The sequence below is a fragment of the Arachis ipaensis genome, chromosome B10 (genome assembly GCF_000816755.2).
Source record: "Arachis ipaensis cultivar K30076 chromosome B10, Araip1.1, whole genome shotgun sequence".
Classification (NCBI taxonomy): domain Eukaryota; kingdom Viridiplantae; phylum Streptophyta; class Magnoliopsida; order Fabales; family Fabaceae; genus Arachis; species Arachis ipaensis.
The window spans coordinates 117,890,598-117,902,518 of NC_029794.2; the positions used below are offsets into that span (position 1 = coordinate 117,890,598).

At 35.6% G+C, this 11,921-nt stretch overlaps 1 protein-coding gene across 1 annotated transcript; it reads right to left on the minus strand.

Annotated features, from left to right (window-relative positions):
* On the minus strand, positions 1,035-2,945 carry LOC110268475. Its single transcript, XM_021114664.1, has 5 exons — positions 1,992-2,945; positions 1,664-1,839; positions 1,337-1,503; positions 1,156-1,243; positions 1,035-1,038 (listed from the first exon to the last, which is right to left on the minus strand). Exons 1-5 carry the CDS (start codon positions 2,943-2,945, stop codon positions 1,035-1,037), a joined length of 1,389 nt encoding a protein of 462 aa, XP_020970323.1.

Here is an 11,921-nt window from a genome sequence, read left to right on the forward strand (position 1 = left end):
AATTTTCTGAAGGTTAATGACTTAATGTTATCAAAAATAGGGCACAGGGCTTATTAAAGCGCTTTCTAACAATATGCATGGTGGTGCACAAAAACAAAAATTCCAAATAGCTTTTATGCTTCAACACCCTCCAAAAACACAGAAAAAATACAAAAGATTTTTTCCGATTTTATTTAATTAATAACGAAGGCTCAGTAAAAATAAATATGACTTTTAGTGTTGGTCTATGTTATCCATGGTTATACATGTCTATTTTAAGGCGTGGGTATGATGTTTTCAAAGTTCTAAAAACCAAACTAATTATTGAACCGTTTTAGTTATTAGTTTATTAATTTATTGGTTTAATCGATTCGATTATAATTTAATCAAAAAAACTTTTTTATAATAAAATAATAAATAAAATATAAATAAACACATTAAAATATAATTATAGTCTAATGTAAACTTTAAAATATCATTCAAATTAAAAGTACTACATAAACCAGAATGTTATAATCTCATTCAAATACAAATTCAAAAGTCAAAAAATAAAATAACCAATCAAACATAAAATGGCAACATCAAAATGATCCAAGTTTGTCATCAATCATCAAAATCCTCCATAACTTGCTGCAGATTTGCGTCGTTGATATCATCACCTTCATTTCCACTACTTGGACAAGAAAAAGCAAATGGTGCAGCATAAAATGTACTACTACTACCACCACCACCACCTTGATCTAAATCAGCATCAATCTCATCTAACAAAATATAACACATTATCAATAAATTAAAGATCAAAGCTATTGTAATTTATTGTCTGATCAATAAACTATAATACTCACCAAGCAAGTCTTCAATATTACTTGGAAGATCAGGCTCTTTTTCAACAACCTCTTCCGTCACCCAAAAGTCAACCATATCAATACTTTCAATATCGATTAGATCATATTGCACCTTTTGCTTTCTTTTTTTTCTTTCCGTCCTAACAAATTAAATACAATATATTAATTACACAAAATCTAATGATATGAAATGAAAGGATGAAATATATATTACCTGGATTTAAGACACAAATTATATGTAACATACACAATATCACTTAGCCTATCATGCTCCAATTTATTCCTTCTTTTTGTATGAATTTGATAAAAAAGACTCCAATTCCTTTCACACCCTAAAGAAGCAGATAATTGGCTAAGAATGCGAACTGCCATGTTTTGTAAACATGGAGTAGAACCACCAAACAACCTCCACAATTCATCTACAAGTTACAATCCCATAGCTTAAGTATTAGTTATCAAATTAAGGAAACGAAAACATAAAATAAGTAAATAACTAAATAAGTTATTATTACCAGGTTGAAGTTTTTTTGCAGCTCGAAAAGCTTCAGGCTTATCAAAGCTTTCCTTTCGATCTCTATATAAGTGTATTTCTTTTATTGCCTCAACTGAATCTAAATTATTAACCTTGCAATACAATGTAACAGGATCAAGTAAACCTCGCATGACATCAGGTGCTTCTCTATAATTTTCATAAAAAAAAGCAAGCAGGATTCAAGAAATAAGCTGCTGCATGAAGATTTTTTTTCAAATGTTTGTCCCATCTTGAGTTGATAATCTCTGTGTAACGTTGATATGCAGTCATGCTATGCTTGAACATTTCTTTGATTCCATTTTCTGACCTTAGCATACCTTCATAAACAATTCCCAATGATGGTTTATCATCGGCATCTACCAATCTTAGCAATTTAATCAACAGACTCACAATTTTGCATGCAGTAAAACAATCATTCCAAAATTTATTGTCTAGGATAATTGCACTCACAACTCTACCATTAGCACTCCTTCCTAATTGTGTCTGGTAAAGTGTATATCAACAACCAATGCTTGTAAATTCGATTTGCGCTCAAAGATACTCTTCAATGTGATGAAGACAGTGGCAAAACGAGTTGCACCTGGACGAACAATCTCCTTCCAATCAGTTCTTTGTCTTAGTCAGGACAAGAACACCGTATGATTATACACAAACACGGTAATATTCGAAGCACGTGTTGCAAGGATAGAAATATATGGCATGATGCTTATATATTTCAAAATAAGATTCAAGCAATGAGCAGCACAAGGTGACCAGTGAATATTTTCAAATTTTTTGTTAATAAGCCTACCAGCAACAACATAATTTGCGGCATTATCTGTCACTACATGAACAATATTATCAGGTCCAATCCATTCAATCACCTCCAAAAACAAGTCACACAAGCTTGAAGCATTTTTTAGCATATTTGAAGCATCTACAGATTTCACAAAGCACAACCCTTTCGAATAATAAACCAAAAAATTAATCAACGTTCTTTGCCTTTGATTTGTCCAACCATCAGCCATGAGGGTACATCTAGCTTCTTTCCAAGCAGACCTATAGCTATCAACAACTATTTGACACTCCCTTTTGAGATCGGCTAATAAGTTAACCCTCAGCTTATCATAAGAAGGACCTTTATAACCAGGCCCAATGCCAGCAACACCATCCAACATATCTTGAAAAAAGGGTGACATAATCGCATTGAAAGGAATCCTACAATCCAAAAGCCATCTAGCCACTCGCTTATCAACTTCATGAAACGCCTCTTTGTTTTGAAACACACTTTTCATACTTGATTGACTTCCCGGAGTTGTTCTTGGTGCAAACATAGGAGGAATAATGGTTTTTGCTTTCTTTTTTGGATCGACTCCAATCATCTCCTTATTTGGTAACTGACTCGGAGTTTGTTGTTCTTCTTGCGCTATTGCTTCATCAATTGCATCCTCAATCTCATCAGTACCCTCTTCATTGAAACTTACTTTCTTTTTACTAGTTTTACTTTTCTGAATCTCTTTGAATAAACCTTCCATTTGTTTTTCTACATCATATGGGACCTTAGAACACTTCTTAATGTCTCCACCTATCTTCACCAAATGCTTTTTCATTCTATTAATTCCCCCACCCCTAAAAGTACTCAGACAAAATAAGCATTGGTAATGCGGTTTTCCCTTTATATTTTGTAAAGCAATATATCTCCAAGCAGGATCAGTTTTCCCCCCGAACATTAGAAGTTTGTGATTGTCTTTCGTTAAATCCGGGAGGAAGAAAAGGTTCATTTGAAGCAAAATTATTTTCAACATTATTATTCCTAGGCAGTTCTTGGTTGATACTCTCATCTATACCTAAATATTACCAGCAATCCAATAATGGTTTTTTTCAATTTCTATATCACAACAACCCACTCCAACCCAATAATCTCAAGTTCACAACAAACAATATCCAAAATTATTCAAAATTATTCAAAATTATTCACAATTATTCAACAAATAACAAAATCCAGTTCAGTAAACAATGCAAAATCAGTTCAATAAACAACAATTATTAAACAAAGTTCACAGTTCAGAGCAGGATCAATTGAATCAGTTCACAGTTTCACACTTCATAGTTCAAAGAAAAATAAAATATCAGTAAATCTCAGATCAGTATCACTATATCAGTGTATCAGAATTCATCAGTTCACACTTCAGTGACTTTAGTTCACAAAGCTTCACAAAATCAAACAACTATTCAATCATACTCATCAGGGAGACAGAGACATGCAACAGTTATTCAATCAAACAATCATATCTAAAAAAAATTACCTGGAAGCTCAAAGGCGCCTTCAACAAAACATGCAACAGGGAGACAGTGACACTGAGTGACCAAGTAGTGGTGGAGCACCTTCGAAGGAACGACGGCTGCTGTGCGATGGAGGTGGCTGTTCGAAGGAACGACGGCGGCGGCACGAGGCGGTGGCTGGACGGAGGTGAGGGACAAACAGACGACGAGCTCGATGAGATTGAACAGAACCCCTGTCGTGTGAGAGTTTGAGAGAGACATTCTCACTTCTGGAAGCTGGAAGCTGGAAGCTCGATGAGAAGGGAATTCAAGATCGAATTAGGGATTTAGGGCTAAGCAAAGGATGAAATGGCAACGTTTGGCTACCCAGCTAAAAAACCGGCTGGGTCACAGTTCGGTTCGAATGACCGGTTACTGGCCGATTTGTCGGTTCAATTTCGGTTTTCAAATTCTTCGATTTTACTATTTGCCCGAGTCACTTTTCTGTGCGGTTCACGGTTCAACTGGTTCGATCGGTCAGTCCGAACCGATTTTCAAAACCTTGCTTGTAATCGTTACCAAACTTCTCTCTTTATAAATTTGTGCATAACCTCTTCGGTTTCTCCCACTACCATCATTATTTTTTATAATTGCAAAATCCTTGTATCACGTTAAGATGAGAAAGAAAACTACCACTCGAAGAAGTTCTCTCTCTTAACTTCCCAAAATCCCAGAGAAATCTAGAGCCTCCTCACAATCCAAAGATCCTACCTTTACTCCTTCCCCTACTCCGTCGCTCTCTCCGCCTCGCACTTATCCAATGGCAAGAACAAAAACAACTCCAAGGTACCCATCATCTTCTAAGCCATCGGCTCTACAAAGTGCTCCCTCTCGTCCAAGCACTTTGAAGGGGAAGCGTCCTACTACGGAGGAACCCACTCCTGAGCCCTCAAGGCCAAAGCCAAGGCCAGCTCCTCAGTGTCCTCAACGAGGTAAACCTCACACTCCTCTTCTTTCAGTAAAGGAACCTCTAAATGTAAACCCTTTTGAACACAAATCTCATTTTTTGAACTCTCATTCTAACTACAACCCTCATTATTTTCGCTCTACCATGAATCATGATTTTTACCATGGTGTTTTTGTTCACCGATCTCTTTGGCCTACTTTTCTGGCTGACTTACCAAATCTGAAAAAGAAAGGTTTTGTCTTTGTAAAAAATATTGAGTTTCCGGACTAGAATAATATTTTTAATATCAAAAAGGCTGTTTATCCTAATTTGGTACATAAATTTTATGCCAATATGACCTACCCTAAGGAAACCATTCATTCGTATGTGAAAGGGTGTGAACTAGTGTTGAATAGTGAATCTATTAGTGACTCCCTTGAATATACTGATGTTGGTACTTGTGCTTACACTTCTGGTAAATAGGATGAAGGGTTGGGTGTGTCTTATCAAGATGCATTGGCTCATGTGTGTGAAAATATTTTTCTCATTGATGGCCTCACTCTTAATCATAAAGCTCTTGGTCCTCTTTGAGCTCAACTGCACCATATTGTGAACCATATTATTTTACCTCAAAATGGCTCCTATCAGAGGGTGTCTTTTTGTGATACATTGATTTTGTATGCTATCATCACTAAATCTAAAATTTCTTTCGCATACTTAATGATGAGGCATATGTTTAATTGCATAAGGAGTGACAAAAATGTGTCTCTCCCTTATAGCATATTTTTAACCTACATTTTTGAATAATTTGGTGTTGATATTTTCAATGAATCATATGAAAATAAACACTCTTATCTAAAAGGAGGTGGTTCAGTAAAACAGCAAAAGAAAGAGGCAACAAGAACTAAAAAGGTTGTCATTGATGATGATGATGATGATGAGCTAAATGACATCATCCTTCAACTTCGGAAACTTCAGCTTCAACTGGTCACAAATCACTCTTTTACAGAGTTGTCAAAGATGTTCTATAGGAGTTTGTAAACCTGTCTAACCATCTAATCTCTACAAGCCAACAAGAGAGGAAGATTGCGGTGAGAAATGAGAATGCCCTCAGAAATCAAGAGACAGAGTGGCTGTCCTTCTGAAGTATGTAGACAACATTGGGGACGACACCATGGCCATGGACCAAGAGGAACTGCTTGTTTCTGAGGAGGATGGCTTGGATGCTTGAGGATGTCTCTAATTATTGATTTCTGTTTTATGACTCTTTGTTGGTTGAAAAAAAATTTAAGTTTTTTTTTATACTATTTTATATTTTGGATGACTATAAACCCTAACAACTACTTCATTTGCACTTTTCATTCGGATTATATATTCCTCTTGTGCTAACATGTTTTTGCAGGTTTGCACTACTTATTCTTTCCTCCCTTGTGATTACTTTTGATAAATGCATGTTTTGGTATGATTTGAAAAATGCTCAGGATATTTTGTGGCTGAATAAGATATTTGTTTGAAAATGAAAAAGTGTTTGAATGAAGTCTGAATACTCGTTGATCATGCATTTGAGTCATGATTCGGTACTCACAACTTAATAACTTTTCAATTAGGATTGTGAAAACAAAATGCTTGATGACTCCTTTTTGCTTGAGCTGCTAAAATTGTTGCGTCACTATTGTTTGTATAAGCATGTGTATGGTTGTACAATTGCATTCTCTATACATATACATATGAACAGGAAACAAAAGAAGAGCACACTTTCAGGGGGAGCAAACCTTATGAAAGAAAGGGAGAGCACATCAAAACCTTTAATATCATCAAAGGGAAGTATTTTAATTTTGTCTGTTTAATTTCTTTGATTATATTTCCTGAAAATATGTTTGTCATCAAGGGGGAGATTATTGAGTTAGAAAATTCAATTAACACATTGATGATGACAAATATGATAAAGTTGGGTTAACAACCCAAATAGGTTTGATGTAAGGTTTTAGTGTGTAGGCCCAAAATGAATTTTGTTGCAGCCTAAAGAAAAGGAACAAAGAAATTAAGGTTGCTAAATGAACAAGGATCCACCAACCAGCCCAATGTCAACCAAGCTTTAGTGAATAAAACCTAAGCTAGGTTTCACATGTACACTTCATGTAAACATACACAAGAAATAGAGAGAGAGAGAGAGAGAGAGAGAGAGAGCTTCATCTTCGAGCTCATAGACTAGAGAAGAAAGAAAGAGAAAGTTAATCAAGAAAGCAATATCCAATCACACTAATCTAAAGCATGTTAATCTAAGTAAGAAGTTAAAGGTGATTTATTTCTATTTGCATGCAAGCTCATTTCTTTAGTTCTTCTCCAACTCTCTACAACACCATTTTGGGATAAATGAAGAAAGTGGTATTTGATCATTTCTGCTGCAAATCAATGGCTTACAAAGTTACTCGGAGCTAAAGCACAATCTCAAGGGTTTGGATTTGGGATTATCACTAAACAAACACTTCTCTATTGCTCTGCCTTCCTCAATCAAGCCAAGAACCAGATTTCAAATCCCTAATTTTGGGGTTGATTGAAGAAAAAGAAGGGATGATTTCTGATAGCCCAAGGTCCAAGAAGTTGACTTTGGAAGAACCTTAACCGTGGCTCTGACTAAGGTACAAAAGGGAAAATTGAATCTCATCAGAGGTAAGGGGAGAGAGAGAGAGAGAGAGGGAGAGAGAGAGGAAAATAAACACTCTTATCTAAAAGGAGGTGGTTCAGTAAAACAGCAAAAGAAAGAGGCAACAAGAACTAAAAAGGTTGTCATTGATGATGATGATGATGATGAGCTAAATGACATCATCCTTCAACTTCGGAAACTTCAGCTTCAACTGGTCACAAATCACTCTTTTACAGAGTTGTCAAAGATGTTCTATAGGAGTTTGTAAACCTGTCTAACCATCTAATCTCTACAAGCCAACAAGAGAGGAAGATTGCGGTGAGAAATGAGAATGCCCTCAGAAATCAAGAGACAGAGTGGCTGTCCTTCTGAAGTATGTAGACAACATTGGGGACGACACCATGGCCATGGACCAAGAGGAACTGCTTGTTTCTGAGGAGGATGGCTTGGATGCTTGAGGATGTCTCTAATTATTGATTTCTGTTTTATGACTCTTTGTTGGTTGAAAAAAAATTTAAGTTTTTTTTTATACTATTTTATATTTTGGATGACTATAAACCCTAACAACTACTTCATTTGCACTTTTCATTCGGATTATATATTCCTCTTGTGCTAACATGTTTTTGCAGGTTTGCACTACTTATTCTTTCCTCCCTTGTGATTACTTTTGATAAATGCATGTTTTGGTATGATTTGAAAAATGCTCAGGATATTTTGTGGCTGAATAAGATATTTGTTTGAAAATGAAAAAGTGTTTGAATGAAGTCTGAATACTCGTTGATCATGCATTTGAGTCATGATTCGGTACTCACAACTTAATAACTTTTCAATTAGGATTGTGAAAACAAAATGCTTGATGACTCCTTTTTGCTTGAGCTGCTAAAATTGTTGCGTCACTATTGTTTGTATAAGCATGTGTATGGTTGTACAATTGCATTCTCTATACATATACATATGAACAGGAAACAAAAGAAGAGCACACTTTCAGGGGGAGCAAACCTTATGAAAGAAAGGGAGAGCACATCAAAACCTTTAATATCATCAAAGGGAAGTATTTTAATTTTGTCTGTTTAATTTCTTTGATTATATTTCCTGAAAATATGTTTGTCATCAAGGGGGAGATTATTGAGTTAGAAAATTCAATTAACACATTGATGATGACAAATATGATAAAGTTGGGTTAACAACCCAAATAGGTTTGATGTAAGGTTTTAGTGTGTAGGCCCAAAATGAATTTTGTTGCAGCCTAAAGAAAAGGAACAAAGAAATTAAGGTTGCTAAATGAACAAGGATCCACCAACCAGCCCAATGTCAACCAAGCTTTAGTGAATAAAACCTAAGCTAGGTTTCACATGTACACTTCATGTAAACATACACAAGAAATAGAGAGAGAGAGAGAGAGAGAGAGAGAGAGCTTCATCTTCGAGCTCATAGACTAGAGAAGAAAGAAAGAGAAAGTTAATCAAGAAAGCAATATCCAATCACACTAATCTAAAGCATGTTAATCTAAGTAAGAAGTTAAAGGTGATTTATTTCTATTTGCATGCAAGCTCATTTCTTTAGTTCTTCTCCAACTCTCTACAACACCATTTTGGGATAAATGAAGAAAGTGGTATTTGATCATTTCTGCTGCAAATCAATGGCTTACAAAGTTACTCGGAGCTAAAGCACAATCTCAAGGGTTTGGATTTGGGATTATCACTAAACAAACACTTCTCTATTGCTCTGCCTTCCTCAATCAAGCCAAGAACCAGATTTCAAATCCCTAATTTTGGGGTTGATTGAAGAAAAAGAAGGGATGATTTCTGATAGCCCAAGGTCCAAGAAGTTGACTTTGGAAGAACCTTAACCGTGGCTCTGACTAAGGTACAAAAGGGAAAATTGAATCTCATCAGAGGTAAGGGGAGAGAGAGAGAGAGAGAGAGAGAGAGAGAGAGAGAGAGAGAGAGAGAGAGAGAGAGAGAGAGAATCCTCACTACCAAGTTTGAAGTCTTGGAAGTATTGTACCTACACTAAAGGGAGCACTCTGCCAAGACAAAGAACATGGTTATAAGTTCAGATGTTGGGTTCGGTACATAGAGTCAAGGCTGTGAATTGTCTTCTCCTTCATGTTTTACTGTTTTGTATTTTAGTTTCAATGTATATCTTTCTTAGTTTTCTTTAAGAGGTAAAAGGCAAGAAAGAGAGGTAATCGAGAAAAAGTCATAGAGTGAAAAAGGCTAAGAAAAACACTTGAGATTAAAGCCAATAGTGATTTCAGATTTTTTTGGTTGTATTTTCTGTTTTGTGTCATATGCATGAGAGGTATCCCTTGCTAAGTTGGTTAAGCACTTAGTGTGATGAGTCTAGATAATTGCATAGCCAAGTCAAGTTTATGTTAAAACTTGTGTGCCCAAATAGGATTATGTTGAGTCCTTGGAAATTGGTATATGTAATATTTGAATTGATAGTGAAAATTCTACCAACGTTGTGGTGGAGACTGAATGTAGGTTGTATTGCACACTAAACTAGGATAGATGGCTGTGTCATTCTCTTCTTCTCTGCTCAACTCTATTTTTCTAGTTTTATGAGACAAAACAGAATTGTCTCCTGCATAATCCGCTGCGCAGACTAAACAGAAGTAAAGTAATTATTTCTGGTTTTAAGTCTACTTATTCAAAGTTAAAGAAGGCCATAGATTTAACCACCCTTCTCTAAGCCTTCTAAAACCTTCATTAACCTCGATAATCTATTCTTCAATTCCGTTTGAAATCTCCAAAAACATAATTCTCATATTTGAAAAAATTGCATAAAGCCCACTTTCAACTTCATTCTCAAGTTCAATAATTTTTCGAGACCCAAAAATCATCTTTCTTCACCAATCAAATTCAAATATGGTAAATTCTCCAAAACTTCTAAAAATAAAATTCTTTAATCAAACTCAAGACACGGTTCTTTTCATATGAAATCGAGCTCAGAACATAATCCTTTTCTTAATGAATCAAACTCAAAATAAAATCCTTTTCCTAATAAATCGAACTCACATCATAATTCTTTTCATAATAAATAAAACTCAAAACAAAACCCTTTTCCATAATAAATCGAACTTAAATCATAACTCTTTTTTTAATAAATCAAACTCAAAACAAAATTCTTTTCTTAATAAATAAAACTCAAAACATAATTCTTTTCTCAATAAATCGAACTGAAAACATGACTCTTTTCATAATAAATCGAAATCAATTAATATGATTCTTAAATCGAATTTTCTTTTAAATAACGCTTCAAACAAAGTATTAGAGTTTTATAAAAATTTCGGCAACATCTTCTCTAAAATTCGGACTTTGCCGCCCTTCAAAGGTCCCAACAACCAAACTAAACACTTCTTGATTATTCAAATCATTTCCAATAATTCATTATCTCAACAACTCCAACTCAACTCAAGGAAATCAACGAAAACCCAGAATTCAAACAACCAATCTACTAAATCACAATAATTCAACCGCAATTATCAATACGGATTCAAACGCTCAATAATCATTATATCACAATTCAGAAACCAATTTAATCAATCATTTGTCCAAAATAACTCGATTCAATCGATAAGACTCCCATAATCAGCAAAAATATATATTATTTGCATCGATTTATAATAATTTTTGGAAAAAAATAAGCTTAAGGAAAATGCCCCTACCTTGTTTGCGACTGAACTATGCGACAAACTCCGTTTCTATTCTTATCTCGCAGTAGCGACATCAATACCAACCATTCCTACAGCAGCCACAGCCTCTGAACACAGTACGTAAGAATCGTAGCTCAATCTGTACAAAGAAAGGAACCAAGAATGACGCAGTGGCAGCTCCGGCGGTGATTCCAGCGACACCCGCGCCATACCCGGTGACTAGAATGGCGGCGAAGCAATTCCAGCAGTTGAAGGCAGCTCAGTGACAACCTTCATCCGCAACAACGGCCACCGCAGTGACATCACCTCTCCATACCGTCACCTTCTCTCTTCCCGGTGTCCAGCTCCAGCGGCGAACTCACCCATCGGTGGCAACAGATGTGACAATGGCGATGAGTTGTAACAGCTCGACGGTGACGAGGAAGAACGGCAGCAGTCTTTCTTCCATGTCTCCTCTCTCGCGCTTGTTCTCTGTCTCGGACACATCTCTCTTTATTATGGCCTCCCGACGACATCTTCTTCATCGATGCAACGCAAAAGCAAGGTCGGTGGCGTCTTCTTGTGACTTCAACGGCGACGACTCTCACGAGCTCTCCCTCCCTCTTTTTGTCTGTAGTAGCGCTGACGAAGAACCTAGCAGCGGCGACGAGCGACGACCCATGATGATGGTGGCGACAGCTCCACGGCGGTGAGGTCTCCTTCCCTCTCTTCGCAATTCTCTTTTTCTCTTCCTCTACTCTTTCCTCTCTTCCCCATTAGTAAGTGTGTGTGCTGATAATTGGGGTGGCAGCTAATGAATTTTGCGATAGGATTTGAGTTGTGTGTTGGTAAATTAGAGTTTTAGGTAGTTCAGTAATTTTAATAAAATTATAGGTAATAAAGTAATTAAAAACTAAATTTAATTTAACAAAATATCTTTAAAAAATATTAAATTATAGTAGTTTCCCTTCATAAAATTAAATTTATTAATTTAAAATTTAAAATAAAATATTAAATTTTTTTAATTAAATTAATAAAGATTGATAACTTAATCTCATTAATAAAATTTTATTAAATATTTAAATACTTATTTA

Coding starts and splice junctions, on each gene's coding strand:
- LOC110268475 (XM_021114664.1), bottom strand. CDS start 2,945: ATGAAAAAGCATTTGGTGAAGATAGGTGGAGACATTAAGAAGTGTTCT. Junction 1,504..1,663: donor GTTTATGAAGGTATGCTAAG/GTCAGAAAATGG, acceptor TGAAAATTATAG/AGAAGCACCTGATGTCATGC. Junction 1,244..1,336: donor TGCAAAAAAACTTCAACCTG/GTAATAATAACT, acceptor TGTAACTTGTAG/ATGAATTGTGGAGGTTGTTT.